This window comes from Vitis riparia, chromosome 9, assembly GCF_004353265.1.
Source record: "Vitis riparia cultivar Riparia Gloire de Montpellier isolate 1030 chromosome 9, EGFV_Vit.rip_1.0, whole genome shotgun sequence".
Lineage (NCBI taxonomy): Eukaryota > Viridiplantae > Streptophyta > Magnoliopsida > Vitales > Vitaceae > Vitis > Vitis riparia.
The window spans coordinates 9,323,509-9,339,765 of record NC_048439.1 but is presented as its reverse complement, the minus strand read 5'-3'; the positions used below and the strand labels follow the sequence as shown (position 1 = coordinate 9,339,765).

At 39.1% G+C, this 16,257-nt stretch overlaps 1 protein-coding gene across 4 annotated transcripts in view; it reads right to left on the bottom strand.

The window, feature by feature from the left end:
• LOC117921428 (F-box/LRR-repeat protein 14-like) overlaps positions 1-15,365 on the bottom strand; it is a 38,607-nt gene extending 23,242 nt beyond the window's left edge. Inside the window, exons 1-8 of one of the 4 annotated variants that reach the window (XM_034839274.1) lie at positions 15,290-15,304; positions 14,058-14,087; positions 13,103-13,335; positions 12,892-13,020; positions 12,566-12,773; positions 10,860-11,006; positions 7,067-7,141; positions 6,234-6,305 (exon numbers count right to left, since the gene is read on the bottom strand). In XM_034839274.1, coding sequence (XP_034695165.1) covers positions 6,234-6,305; positions 7,067-7,141; positions 10,860-11,006; positions 12,566-12,773; positions 12,892-13,020; positions 13,103-13,300 — 829 coding nt within the window. In that variant the 5' untranslated portion in view covers positions 13,301-13,335; positions 14,058-14,087; positions 15,290-15,304. Of the gene's footprint in view, positions 1-6,233; positions 6,306-7,066; positions 7,142-10,859; positions 11,007-12,565; positions 12,774-12,891; positions 13,021-13,102; positions 13,336-14,057; positions 14,572-15,289 lie in introns of those variants that run through there. The other 3 variants (XM_034839272.1, XM_034839275.1, XM_034839273.1) reach the window with 3 other exon arrangements.
• Positions 15,366-16,257: the final 892 nt, after the last annotated feature.

The following is a 16,257-nucleotide window of genomic DNA, read 5'->3' as shown; positions in this document are numbered from 1 at the left end:
TAGCCTATTTCTTTCCTTCCAGACCGTCCAAAAAATACATAACGGAATGGATTTCCATATCTTGTTTCTTTTCTTTCCCACAAAAGGACCCCTCCAGCTAGTTAAGACCTCCTTTACAGTTTCTGGAAAGACCCACTGCACACCTGATAACCCAAGAACAATATGCCACAGAACTCTGACCACTATACAATGAATAAGAATGTGATTTACAGTTTCTTCTTCACAACCACATAGAAAGCAACGATTGGGTAGCTGCCATCCTCTTTTCTGAAGTCTATCAAGAGTAAGCACCCTCCCCCAAGTAGCCTCCCAAGCATAGAAAGAGACCTTGGTTGGAACTGTATCCACCCAAATGCATCTAGAAGGAAAGACAAAATCATTGGGTCTTGCCACCAATCTATAGGCTTCTTTGACCCTAAATTTGCCATTCCTTCCTCCCTTCCAACAGACTGCATCTTCCTCCATAGAAGGCTTGTAATCCCTCAGCACATGCAACAAGTTCCCTATCATATCCATCTCCCAATCATTAAAGGCCCTCAAAAATCTTAGATTCCACCCCCCTTGACCAAAATTTTGATCCCACATCTCCTCCACCGTCGCATTCCTATGAGCAGCCATAGCAAATAAATGGGGGAAATTTTGGGACAGCCTTGTACCCTTACACCACACATCAGTCCAAAAATTGATTTTGCTTCCCTTGCCAACTATGAACTCCATGTTATCCCAACACCAATCGGCTTCCTTCCATATTTCCTTCCATACCCCCACACCAAAAGCCCCGTAAGCCCTCTTTGCTCTCCAACCATGACCCTCTTGCCCATATTTCACTGTTATCACTTGCTTCCAAAGATCATCTTTATCATAAGCGAATCTCCAAATCCATTTACCAAGCAAAGCTTTGTTCAAAAGCACTAGCTTCCTTAAGCCTAGCCCTCCTTTGCTCTTATCCTCACAAATCGCCTCCCACTTGATTAGATGAGCTTTCCTTTCCATACTTCCCCCTCCCCAAAGAAATTCTCTTTGCACTTTATCTAATCTCCTAGCCACTGACTTAGGCATTCGGAACAAAGACATGTGATAGATTGGCATGCTAGCCAAAACGCTTCTTATGAGAGTGATTCTTCCCCCTTTTGATATATATTGCCGTTTCCATCGCGCTAGTCTTCTTCTCACTTTCTCTTCCACCCCATCCCAAACTGAGGTGGCTTTGTTAGGAGCCCCTAAAGGCAAGCCCAAGTACTGAGAGGGTAGAGAGCCCACCCTACATCCTAATTCCACTGCCATCTCCTCAATCTCCTCCACCACACCAACTGGGATAATTTCACTTTTGTCCAAGTTAATCCTTAAGCCTGAAGCTGCTTCAAACCACAATAGAATCCAGCTCAAATATGTTAAGTGCTCTTTGTTAGCCTCACAGAACACGATTGTATCATCAGCAAAGAATAGATGGGAAATTTTTAGATTGTGTCTCCTATCCCCCTGAATAGTGCACCCTGAAAGGTAGCCCCCCGTGACCGCCCTCCTAATTAAGGCATCTAGCACTTCCATTCCCAAAACGAATAGGTAAGGAGATAATGGATCCCCTTGACGAAGCCCTTTAGAACTCGGGAAGAATCCAACTGGAACCCCATTAACTAGAACTGAAAACTTGGCTGAAGATATACAGCTCCACATCCACCCCACCCACTTTGAGCCAAATCCCATTTTGTGAAGAGTCTTCAGCAAGAACTGCCAATTGATGCTGTCATACGCTTTCTCAATATCCAACTTACAAATGAGCCCTTTCTCTTTTCTTTTCTGCCATGAGTCTATCACCTCATTCGCAATTAAAGAAGCATCAAGGATTTGCCTACCCATCACAAATGCATTCTGAGTTGGGGCTACCACTTTGTTTAACACTCTCTTGAGTCTATTAGCTAACACTTTAGCCAACAATTTGTATAGCCCCCCAGGAGACTAATGGGTCTAAAATCTCCCAAGTCAGCCGCTCCCCCTTTCTTAGGAATCAGAACCAGGAAAGTATGATTGAGGCTTTTGAGAAAGGAGCTTTGCTCATGAAACTCCTTAAACATCTCCAAGATCTCCCCTTTCACAAAATCCCAACAACTCTGCCAAAACGCCATAGTAAAGCCATCCGGCCCAGGGGCTTTATCCCCACTCATCTCCATTAAGGCTGAATGAATCTCATTTTCAGAGAACGGGATCTCAAGGCCCTCTGCTTCTTGCTGACTAATTTGATCTAAATGGATCCTCTCAATATCCGCCTTCCACCCCAAATCTTCTGAGAGCCTCTGTTGATAAGCATTTGCAATCCCCTCCCTTACCTCCTGCTCCTCTTCCAACCAAACCCCATCAATTTTAATTCTGTCCAAAGAGTTGTTGTTACGGTGAGCATTCGCCATCCGATGAAAGAATCCCGTATTTTTATCCCCTTCCTTAAGCCAAACCTCCCTTGAGAGCTGTCTCCAATGACTTTCTTCCAAAAGGACCCATTTTTTATAGCTTTCCTTTGCTTCCTTTTTCAATTCCGTCTCTTCCAAAGACAAACTTCTTTCGCTTTCCACACGATCCCAATAATCCACTTGCTGCAGGGCTGCTCTTTTGTTAACTTCCAGATTTCCAAAAACCTCTCTATTCCAAGCTTTCAGTTTCTGTTTGAGCTCCTTCATCTTTGCTGCCAGTCTATAACTAGCAGTGCCTCTGACCTCAATTTCCTCCCACCAATTCCGGATAAGGTCTAGAAAGCCCTCAACTTTTAACCACATATTTTCGAACCTGAAGGGAGATGGGCCTCTCCTCATCCCACCTCCTTCAAGCTGAATGGGAAAGTGGTCCGAAGCAGGGCGAGACAGCCTTCTTTGATTCACCCCGCTGAACTGATCTAGCCAGCTAGGAGAAACCAAAAACCTGTCTAATCTTGCCCAGGACTGATTATTCAGGCCCCCGCTCCAAGTAAACACTCCCCCTTGCAACGGGAGATCTACCAGCCCTAATTCATCAATAATATGAGCAAACCTCCTCATGGTTGGGGTTATTCTCCCTTGGCGACTTCTTTCACTTTGGAAGAGGGTACTATTGAAGTCACCCCCTAGGCACCAGGGCTCGTCCCAGATTCCTCTAACAGCCCCAAGCTCTTCCCACAGGCATTCTCTTTCCTCTTTAGTGAATGGGCCATAGACTCCCGTAAATACCCAAACAGCCCCATCTTCCACATTCTTGAATCTACACGACAGGGAGTGCTGTCCCTCCTCCCAATCCACAATTTCCAACGATCTTTTATCCCAGCAAATCAACAGACCTCCCGCCGCCCCATCCGCATCCAAAGCCCTCCAATCTAAAAATCTTCCTGTGCCTAAACTTCTCACCACCCCCTCTGACATTGGCTGGATTTTTGTCTCCTGAATACACAGTAAGTCAACTTTTTGATTCCTTATAAAAGTCTTGATAATCTTCCTCTTGGCCCTGTCATTCGCCCCCCTCACATTCCAGCTTAACAGCTTTAGCTTCATTAATCTACTGCAAGCTGATCCCTTTGCCCTGTGAAAGGCTTTTTTGCTTACACCCTTTCTCATAATTAATTGAGCACTCCAGTCTCTTCAATTCCCTTTCAAATTTTGACTTCTCCATCACTTCTTTGCTGTGAATTCTCTCCCGCCTCTTTCTTATTTTGATCAAGAAGTTCAAAATTTCCCTTTCCAACCCTTCTGTCGAAAAACCCAAAAAGTGACTGAACTTGGCCAAACTGCTTTCTTCCCATCTATCCTCTTTCTCAGTTCTGACCTCTTGAAGTTCTGTTCTCTCTGCAATCCCCTCCACCCCCCTAGCCAAAATGGGTTCCTTATTGAATTCTACCAAGTCCCAGCATCCATTGCCCTCCATTCCGAGACCAACTTCATTACTTTCCTTTTGCAACCCAGAGTGATCGAAAGGCTCCCCCCCGGAGTCCGATCAAAAGAATACAAGATGAGATGAGAAGACCCATATCCCCTTTCCCTCTCTATCCTTAACCCAGAAACATACCTCATAGCTTCCTCTGCCAACGCCTTGTCTGTTGCTGAAAGTATGGCTTTCTCCCTTGTCTTCCTTGCTTCCTCTGGCTCCCATATGACTAGGTGCTCTCCCTCTGAGGAGCTTCCGTTACTGGCAATTCTACAGTCCAGAAGATTTCCTCTCTCCAGGGATCTTTTACCTTTGTTTTGGACCATGGACTGACTTGATCTGGCCTCTTCCAACTCAGCCACTGGGCCTCTCCCGACATGAGCCCATCTTTTGGGCTGGTTGGTCTCTGGTCCACCAGGACTGGCCATCCCTTCCTTTAATATCAGGCCCCTCGCTACACTCAGCCCACATGGGCTTTTCTTCTTCTCTTCCCCCCTTATCATTGGCTCCTGGGCCTGATCTACTTTTCCTTTCCAGCCCAAATAACTTTCCTGCCAGCCCAGCCTTTTATTTGACCCTTCCAACTCCTCGGGCCGTTCAAGGAATGACTCTTGGATCGTGGGCTGAATTGAACTGGCCCCATCCAAAAGGCAGCCTTCCTTGTCAAAAGCCCAGCTCTTGGACGGCCCAGCCTCTATCCCCGCCCCCTCTTGCATCACTCCTTTTAGCTTTAGGCCCAAATGTTTCGGCCCACAGACCCTTCCTTCATAACCCATGGGCGCTGATTGTTGGGCCCGGTCAGCCCTCCCTTCCCAGCCCCTGACCCTCTTCTGTCTCCCTGTCCCCTCATCTGACGGTAGCAGCTCTTCGGTCTTTTCAGCGTCCGATTCTACCTCCACGCGCGAGCCGGAGCGTGATATATTGTCATCCCTGACCTCCCCCCATCTTCGGCTATCAGCCCTAAATTTCTTGACTGACGGCCTGAACTCCCACCAGAGGGCAAGAGTGAAAACATCCTCCTCGATCCCAATCTCCAACGTACTCGGTTTGTCTCCGCCGTCCGTCCTAACCAAAATCCTGGCCCATTGAAGCTCTTCCATATTCTTCGTCTTCGAATCGGTGTCAATGTAACCACCGCATTCATCCCCCACCCTTCTCAGCACAGTCGGGTTCCACAACGACACAGGCAGTCCAAAGATTCTAACCCAAACCTCGTTACTTTCGTTCTCCTCCTCCCTGCATCCACTCCATTGGCTCCATTTCTCGACCTTCAGCCTTATCTCTCCCATCATTTTTTCACCTGATAGGGAAACCCTTTGCGCTTCTTCCAAATATTCAAATTCCAGCAATATTCTGCTTCTCTCCAGTTTTGCCAGCCCTAGGCTTCCTTTCAACCCCCAAGATCTCGCCAGGAATCTCCCCAATTTTTCCAAATCTTCTTCCTCTCCAGACCTAGGGTTCCAACTCCCGACAACACAATACTCCAATTTTTCCAGATTTCCTTGGATTTCCTCCCTCCTTACCATCACCTGAGCTGAGTGAGTAACCCTACAGATCGGTCTCTTTACCACTTCCGCGAAACTTCTCTTCAGATCCAGGTTTCTACCTACTTTTTCTTCTTGCGTAATATTCTTTTTATCGATTGACCTGCGCAGAATCTGAAGATTTTCCGCCATTGCAGTCCATCCCTTTTTTTCCCCTCTACCCTTTGGTATGTAGATACAATATTGTTTTCGTTCCAAATCCGTTACTCCTAGTCGGATGAAGCACCCCGCTCTATTTACACTTCGCAGCAGAGAGAAGGATCTCCCCTGTTCCTTCCATTCCGTCACCCATCTGTCTTCCTTCTCATCCCTTATACAGTGGTTTAGGCCTTCCATCAGGAACCCTAAACTCTCCACTCCCATTCTGACCCAAGACGAGACTCCCCCTTTGCTTTCCTCAATAAAAATTTGGGGTTTTCCTCTTCTCTCTAAAAGCTCCAGCTCAAACACCTTTGATTCAACTGCGAACCTGCTCCCCCTTCTCCTTCTTCGAGACTCCTCCCTATCTTCATCACCCTCGCCGGCGTAGTCTCGCCTATTTCCTTCCTCACGAGCTCGCTCACTGACGCGCTCACTCTCTCTCACTCGCTCTCTCTCTCGCTCTCTCTCACCCATGAAGCTTCTAATACTTAACTTTTAATTTTATCAAACACCCCTTACTCCACATAAAAGTTCCAATCTCATCTCATATGATATACTTCTTACAATTACAAACACGAAACAAGCATGGACCATGCTCCAAAGCTACTATATGTTTTACCATTATAACATAAACGTGTAAAAGATAGTAAACAGATAAATACCAAATACCTTTCAAATAAGCAACACCATCATCTGTGACCTTACTGCGGGAAATTTCTAATCCTTTCAAGTTTGTAAGCCCTGAAACATGATTGAATGAGAAATTTCTTAGCTGGGAAAAGACAGCATTTTAAGTTTCAAAAGGAACATAATCATATACACATGCTTTACAATGAATTTAAAGCTCATTACAATTTCACATGTTTCATTTTCGTGAATAACAATTGGAAACACTTCTCATAGTTTCTGACTCCAGAAATACCAATTCCATCACCTCTCACCCATAGATTATCTAACAGTGCTGGAGAACTTATTCTGTGCTTCTAGAACAAAAAATAAACTAGCGTTTCAGCAAGAACATGGGATTGAAGGCATTCTTGTTGTACCCTTGAGTCTTAGACAATGCAATCATAGTGTACAACTTCCTTCAAACAGTAGGCTAATCACATAAAATAATGAAATGGATATGTTTGAATAGTTCAATGTTTACAGAAGATGAGAAGTAAGGGAAGTCCATGGGTAAAACCTATTAGCAGTAGTAGTATAAACATAGGTGCATGTATCCTGACTTAGCATAACCCAAAAGGAACCCAGTTGAGCAGAAAGCTCACATGGCAAGGGACAAAAAGAAGGGGAAAAAAGATACACCCCCCCACAATATGCTCAAAACAATTATAAACCAGGAACATGTCAGTTCAATCAATCAAAGTTCTCAACAAGAACCAGATAACTGAACTATAAGGTGAACAATCAATCCCTTCTCACCCATTCCTCTCTTCCCAAGCAAACACCAAGGATGATAATACAAGAAATCAAAATAAGAAAGAAAACAGAAAAGTTACCTGAGAGAGGCTTCAGATCAGCATCTGTTATGCAATGACACATATTGATGTTAAGAGACTCAAGCTTTGTTAACCCTGTCAAAAAAGGGTTCACATAAGCCGCATAAATCATGGTCAGAATAGGGCATTAACATTGAAGCAAATAAAATGCTGTCTGCAAAGGGGTCCCAGAAGGCCATTGTTATGGCTCAGTCTATAAGGTATAAAGCCTCACCGGATTGCCAAAAAAGCTTAAGCCTTATACCCTAAGAGTTAGCCTTTACTCATGAATCTGTTAGGCATATAGCTTATACTACGATAGCAAAAAAAAATTTTAATTAATTTCTTAAGCTATAAATAATGCTGATTAAAAACCAACCATACTTAAACAATAGAGACAGAGCACAGAGCAGGAAGGAGAACGATATAAATTGATTTGATTTGATTTTTCTTTTATTTTTCTTTATCTTCATTTTTTTTCTTTTTCATAAACAAAGACTAAAATTAAATTATGAAGAGCCGCCAAAAGAGTAACCCAAGGTATTCAAGAAACAAACCTCTCTTCACCACCAAGCAAACAAGAGAAAACAAAGGAAAAACCTCAACAAGTGCCCAACCATTTAAAAAAACTTACTAAAGTCACTGAACAATCATCTATAAACAACTTTGACAATAGAAAGCAAACAAAATCCCTTGTCAGCTTTTGGACAGAAAAAACCTCGTTATCAAACGCAATTTTGTTCATTGCCTTCCAAACCGTCCAGAACAAACATAAAGGGCTAGAGTTGAAAATGGGCTTAGGTATTAAGAGTCTTTCAATTATGGAGTTGAAAAAACCTCATCTTGTCAAACACATGTAGCATGAAATGATAATTCTAGTTCTAATAACATACGAAAATTGTGCATTTTGGAACAATTTGCATGCATAAAAGGAAGAGGAACAACCAAGGGCTGACAAAGTCAATCAAGCTCAACCTAACCACCCCAACCCCATCGATATGTTTGGTTTAGTTTCATTTGGATGGTCTACTCCTAGATTGATTATAGAGAACCAATACACTTCAATTTGGTTCCAATTTGCTAGTTGGTAAACTCACCCATCTCAAGAACCCACTAAGAATGTGATCACATATGTGCATCTCAAATTATCATTTTTCATATTAATTTTATAAAGTAAAAGATATGGCTTTTCCTACATTTCATAATGGATATAAAAGGAAACTCTAGACTCAAGTTCCCATTTGTCAAATCATTCATTTGCCATTTTTTATATCAGATTATTCATGTCTCATTTTAATTTAATGAAGTATAATAATGTGGGTTTTCCTACACTTCATAATACATATAAGAGGAGACTCCATACTCACAATCCCCATTCATTCATTTCCTTCATCCTCGGCCTCGGGTGAGGGATTTGGAAGCCATCATATTTCCACGATCTGACCCTTCCTTATTCCTTCAAGTTATTGGATCTAAAGAATCATACAAATCCAGCCTTCCTCTCTCATTTCCTGTTCTCCATTTTTTTTTTCCCCTTTTCTCCTCTACAAACATCTTACATAAGCTCATCAAATGAAACACTAATTTCCATCTCTCCTTTATGCATGTTATGTTCATGGCAAACAGAGGAAACACTGCCTGCAGCATTGGTAAACGTCTCAAACAGCCAAGCATAAATGTGCAAGTTTAAGCCTGGATGTGACAATTGCTCGAACAAAGGTCAAAGGTTAGAATCATACTCAATTTATTCCACCAATATCCGGCTTCCTAGAACATTGGATATTCCCCCCCCCCTATTAATCAGAAACAGAATATATAATATATATTGATAATAATAAAGTTGAAAAGAAGGATGAGAGGACCTTCCCTCAATGTACAAAACCTAATCAAAGCAAAAGTATACCCTCCACTGTACAAGGAGAAATACTTATAAAAGCATGTACAAAAACTCTCAAAAAATCAAAACCAAATTCTCCCAAAAGTTATCTACCCCTTACTAATTACAAACCGAAAGCCAACTAAGTAGAATAACATTAAGAGGAATTCCTCTAAAAGTGACAGTACAAGAAGCCGAAAAAGAGGAGTAAAAATGAATAAGATCCCATAACATCCCTTCCGTTCTACACTTTTCCTAAAAAATCCTAGTATTTCTCTCTTGCCACACAACCTACAATACAGTAATACATGCAATATGTCAAAGCGTCTAGCCTCTAATTGAATTCCCCAAGCTTCTAAATGAAATAATCATCATATCTCCAATACTCCTTGGTGGAACCCAACCCAAATTAGCTACATTGAAGAGCTTATGCCAAAACCCCAATGTTATTGGGCAATGCAGAAAAAGACGATCAATTGATTCTCCACTCTCTTTGCATAAAATGCACCAATGAGGACAAAGAGATTTGTAAGGTCTTCTCACTTGTAGCATGTCATTGATATTAACCTTCTTATGCACCACTAACACGCAAAGGCCTTGACCTTTGATGGGGCTTTTGATTTCCAAACAAAATTAGTCGGAAGGCATGAAATTGGATTAAAGGGCTTCAACAAGACCATGAAAAAAAAATTTACTAAAAATGAGCCAATGGAGGATAAGGACCACACTCTTAATCTATGGTAGAAAAATACAAGTGCACTGCATTAAGTGAAGACATGAGTCTTTCGAGGAGTTCAATATCTAAATCAATGAGATTGCATCAGAAATTAAGATTCCAAGAAGAAAGGTAGGAATTTCCCAGGATGCCAGAGATGGAAATATTTCTCACTGAAACAACTTTATAAAGGCCTGCAAATTGTGAGCTCAAAGGTTGATCTCCCCACCATAAATCTTCCCAGAATTGGATTTTTTCCCCATTCCCTACCACAAGACGGATGAAAGGGGAAAAGTCCTAAAAGACTTGAACAATGGCCTTCCAAGGACATCTGTGTGATCATCTAATCATAATGTTAGCATCCCATCCATTAGCATGTGTCCTATAAATGCTCGAAATCACCTGATGCCACAAACCAAAACTTTCCCTAGGGAACCTTCAAAGCCACTTCCCTAAGAGAGCACGATTTCTCAAGGTCGTCTTCCCTATTCCCAACCCTCCAAATTCCCTTGTTCTACTTATACCTCCAAATAACAAACTGGATTTGCAACAAGATCAATTCTACTTATACCTCAGTTTGAGCCATAGTTCAAATCTTGACAACCAACCTTGGTCAGTTCAGTTCTGAGTTGGCACCAACTTGGAACTACCCAGACCTTGAATATCCTTTTAAAATTAAATAATTATAGTACCAACTCCTTATTAATCTTTTCTAACAAATAATGAAGTCTCCACTTTGACCATTACTATTTAAAGGGACAATCATAACAAAACAGAGGCATTTGACTCCAGTCAACAATACTGATCACTTCCTTGAACATATAAGCAATCTGCTAATGCATTGGCTTAGACAAAAGCAACATGGAGTGAGAATCTAATAGTTCCAACAACGACATGAGGTCAAAATGAAACACATATGTCAAACAATAATTTAATGAACCCACTCCATGTGACTGAGCTTTATCATCATGTTCACACACATTCAGACATGAGATTAGCAGGTTTATATGAATAGAACCGAAGGAGTTATTGCAGTTCCTAAAAGACACCGTGCAGGTGAAGAAGAGAAAGTATATGCTCCCTCTAATAAACCAAGTACTTTGAGAAAGCCAAAAACCTAAATTATATCTGACAGATGAAACTGGAGCAAAATTTATGGTCTAAGTGCATGAAAAGGAAGTTCATTTCTTCAGGTCAAGTATTATTGGGATAAACAAACTAACCTTTAAGATGAATAAGTCCACCATGGATTCCTGGGCATCTCTCTAGATCCAACTTTACCAAGTTAACTAAGCTGGAAAAAGCACTCATTCCTTGAGCAGTAATGGCATTGTTTCTTCTGAAACTCAAAGTTGTCAGGTTTGAGAGACCTGAAAGATTCAATCACAACCACAAAACCATGGAAGAAGTTACTCCAAGAAAATGCCAGAGACTAAAATCCTGATTCAACAGTATATTGAGAATTATAAAACAAAGAGTGAAAATGAGGAAATATATGCCATACTAATCCCAGTGATGCTTCCCACATCTTCTCAAAGCTCAGTACACCAAACATAAAAACCAAATATCATTATGAAACATAAGTGATGGAAATTTCTGGTGATTCTGGTGAATAGTGCACAATTGCTTACTACCTATTTAATTAACTGGATAAATGGAGAAAAATCTTTAAAATGTAGTGACTTACAGAAGAACAAAATGATACATGGTGTTTCCAGTAATAAGATGGTTCAAATACTAAATTAAATCGAGGAAAATTTAAACAAAAAATAAAGATTAATTACAAATAACGAAAAAAACTTAAAATAAAAATTACTATAATCAATGCTTTAACAATCATTATTGTAGCCAGCACAAGTAGATTTTGTCATATGATAAAAAGTTGAAAGCTCGAAAAGTTGTTTCTATGAGTTGGTTAATAAATTTCAAGCAAAAACTAACTTGATTCCTTTTTTACATAATTTCTATATAGCCACATGATTTGATTGACAAAAAAATCCCACAGAAATACCACTAGATTCAACTTTCTGTAACACTTAAAAGAAGGTTAAATATGTAACTGTAATAAAGATTAAAAAAATGCCAAATCAGAAGGAACAGCATGAAAAATACCTGGAAAAATAAATCCAGAACTTGGAAGATATCCAAAGCATCTTAACATATTGGATGCTCAAAAGAAGTTTAATCTTAAAATACATTTAGCCAGCAACAAATCGCATGTATTATAAAATGTGTAGTTCTCTATGGTCAGATTATCAGTCTGCAATATCTGCGTCTTCAATTACATATAGACCAAATCGACCCCAACAACATTACAATTATGAAAGAGAGAGAGAGAGCGCAATAATTCTGATGACCATACTCAAAATCAAAATGTTATAAGCACATACTCAAAAGGTCAGAAAGTAACTTTAATTCATAGGATGAATAAGTTTGAAATTTTGATTTCCCTCCAACATTTCCTAACTTCACCCCCATTTTATAACTTGAAGGCTTGGAAATGTAGATATTATTGGCATTCGCAGATATCATGGATCAGACAACAAAACATAGAAACCCATGCTTGTCCAAGTAGCTTGCCCACAACAAGGCCTCAAAGGAACCTTATCTAGAACCTATCTAGGAAATTCACATGGACTCCGCATAAAACCAATTGAGAGCTGAATGCCATAATACCCCCAACCCTGAAACCAACCCAAACTCTCTTAGGCCTGGAATTTTTGCATGGATTTCTCTTGCCTCTCCATTTCACTTTTTTAAAATAAAAAAAAAACGTATAACTCCTTCACTTTTACTTGTTTCTCTCTCCAATGGTTATTAAAAAAATGGATAGACATTCTTATCAAAATATTTAAAAAGTAGTAAAAATAAAATGAGGGCATACTAGTTAAGAATACAAAAAGAGATTAAGACAACATTGAGAAAGTACCACTGATGTGTTTTAGCCCATGGTCTGAAATCTGATCACAATAATTAAAATTTAAGGCTTGGAGGTTTGTGCAATCTTTAAGATGAATCAGCCCGGAGTTCGTAATTTCTGAACCAGAGAGATCCACAGAAAGTAAAGATACCCCCTGTGAAGAGATGACATCCATCCAACTGTCATTCACTCCAGGGTATTCTCCCAAATAAATATCCTGTCAAAGCCAAGAGAAAACCTTAAGGGAATGGCTTACTGAGCATTAATAGCAAAATTAGAACAAAACAGTTATCAATTTTGAAAGTCAACTTGATAAATTATTTACTGGGAGTTACCTGGAGAGCACAATCTTGAAAAGCTTTAAGGGAAACATCAGTTAGACACTGGGAAAACACCAATTCATTAAAGATCTGCTGGCTAATATCCCTTGGGAGCATAGAAAAAGTAGTATATTTATCTATGTCCTGTAACAGGAAGGAATCGAGAAGATCGGTCCATTTATCAGAAGCTGTCATATTGACAAAGCATGATAAGAAATTAAGATACCTCACGTATTTTATAAATGCACAATTCCATGAGGGAAGGGCATTGCCCTTTTCCCTGTAAAATATCTAAGGCGGGTCGAGAAATTGAGGTTCCCAACCACTTAGAACTCCCAATTCTGCAATACTTTCCAGAAACACCCCTTTGTAGACTGTCCTCATTGACCTGTGGATCTCTCTTCCTAGAACAAGCTCCCCCCATTGAGCAATGGCCTTGTAATCAATAATTGTAAAGTACTGTGCACAAAGAAGTAGCAAAATCCATTAGATCAGCAAAAGCAGGCATATGCATTTTTTTATGAACCCACAAGAATAAAATGAGAAAGTATAGCAAAAGAGGTATTTAGCACATATAATCATCCATACATAGTTGGAAAGGAAAAAAGAATTATTTGGAGAAAAGAAGTTTAATTTAAGACATTGCAACCATCTTTAGGGCTATAACCTCCCACAAACTTTCATGACAATTGACTCTATTCCCCCTCTCTAAGATTTTCCATCTCCTCAAAAAATAAACTTCTCTTCCTATCAAAAAGGAAAGAAAGCTGGAAAGAAAGGACAAGAGCAATAGAATTGTTATGACTAACACAGATACAACTTGCCCGATTAAGCAACCATAAAACCCCAGAATTACAAGTAACAATTGCCATGATGACATTTAAAATAAAAATAATAATAAAAACATGCATATATATATATATAGATATGCCCAGTCACACATACACGCTCCTGCATGATACACACTAGTTAACCCACCATGAAGACAACAATAACTGCTGCTGCAGCTAGCAGATGTAGTGTGCATATTTTGACAATCATGAGTCTTTGTCAAACTAATAGGCATAAATCATGGTAAAATAAGAGTAAACAACCTTGAGCATCTAATTTACCCCAACATTATTCACAGAAAAACAGATTATCAGATGCAAATTTTTCAAGGATGCATTTTGAGTCCTTACCAGGGAGTCAAATCCATGACTCTCTGCAGTCTGCAACACTCCATGAAGACAAGAGAACTCCACAAAAATTCATATAAATGCCAAAGAAACTGAATGTAGGTTCAATAACTTTGATTCGCTAAATCAAGGAAGGATGGATGAACATATATCTGTTGCCCACCAATAACCTCAATGTCCTCACTGACTGAAGCAAGCTAACAGACTTATCATGTAATAAAATCATCTTTTAAAATTCAGATTCTGAGTTTTAAACTTGCTTTTCAAGGATTGCTGTAAAAAAGCTACAACAATATCAGGCATTATTTATCATCAAGGGCGAATTATTCTCCAAAAAAACCAAGTATGGGAAATGTTTCCTCTAATCATCTTCTCATCCACCCTTTGAAGCCTTGATCCCATGGAAGCGTCATTTTCCCTTACGGAGGACACAGAGTTGATGCCCAGAAGTTCAAGTACAAGTCCATATTTTATAATTACTCAAGTTTTTCTATTTAAGTACTAGTAAACATTAAGAACCAGGAACCATCAAACCACCTGCATTTAAAACCGCTGTTTGGGTTCTTTATTAGGTTCTTATTCCATAATCCCTGTTTGGTTTCTGAGAGAATATTCAAAATGATTTTAGAAAAAAAAAAAAATGAAGTTCTATGTTTAATTTAAGCCATGCTCTTCCTTCACTCAGGTCGCCAATCATGAAAACTTGAGAGTATTCAATGATTTGGTTTCTTTTATTTATGCAGCATCCAAACAGAGAACAACCATGCATAAACAAAAAAAAAAAAAAAAAAAGGAAACAATAGTTCCATCCAAAAAGAAGGAAATCAATCCAACATACTGCACTAGAACAGAATACAGTAGAAAAAAGAGGGGAAAAAAACAAAGAATTTCCCAAGAACAAATCACGCGATGAAACTTAGCAATCAGAGGAGCGACGATCGCCAAGTACCAACCCTTCATTTGGTTCCGGAGAAACATGGTAAAAAGATAAAAAAAAAAAAATTAAAGAAAATTCCAAAGCTAACTTCCCACAAGAAACCCAAGAACCTCCCCTAAAAAAAAGCAAGCATGGCTCGAACAACTTTTCATTCCCTTTTCCGATTTTATTGAAATCAAAACAACACAAAACAAATTATTCAAAACCTCGTTTTTCTCCCCTTCTCCTCCATTTTCTCGCCAACCAAACAAAACAACAAAAAAAAGGAAAAAAAATATATTTCCGATCAAAGAAATACCTCTCAAGGCTTCATCGGAAGAATTCAAGAGAGAGAAAGCGAAGAAAAAAATGAAAAACCAGAGAAGAGTGTAGAGAGGGAAGGAGAAAAGGACTCTATGTACCACTGCGAGGTGGCTGATGTCCGAGCCTGGGTCCGAACCGACAGATCCTCGCCACGTGGAGAATGGAATCAGCTTAAGAGTTAGGTGGGGTTGGAGAGATGAGATAGGAGCGGGAAGGTGGGCCCATAATCGGGTTCTTTTTCTTTGCTTTATCCATTAGTCGCTAGTGGGCCCACCACTCTGTGCTTGGGGAGATTATGCACGCTACGTTAAGTACAATTAAAATATCTGCTATGCCCACCTCAGCCCATTTCAATTTACTGAATTTCTTGTGAACGTTTAAAAATCAATTTTAATTATTAAATTTTTAATAATGCCCGACACTAATAGAATTATTATTATTATTATTATTATTATTAGTTAACTAAAAGAAAACTTTATTTTTCTATTTGAAATGCCTCAAACATATTAATTAAATTTCTATAATATCCATACAAACTGATATTACTTTCCATCAACTAAGCAAATACTTATTATAGCTTCATTCAAAATAATTTTTCAAATATAGGAGGAACATTTATCGAGATTTATAACTTTTCTCAAACATAATACAAGAAATATATTCTAATTTAATTGAGTTTTTAAAATATATTATAATTATTCTATTTTTTATTTAAAAAAAAGTATCCAAAATATTAAATTTAATGATGTTATAACTTAATTTGAAATGTTTAATAAGAGTCGATTTGTCAATGTTTTTTAAAAATCTTTTTAGTCCTAAAAATGCTTTAAAGTGTTTTTAAGATAAAAAATAAGAATCCGTTTAATAGTAATTTTAAGAATGTTTTTAATATTTATAATACTTGAAAAATTTTATAATTCAAATATTAAAAATGCTATAAATACTTTTTTAAACCATTTCCAA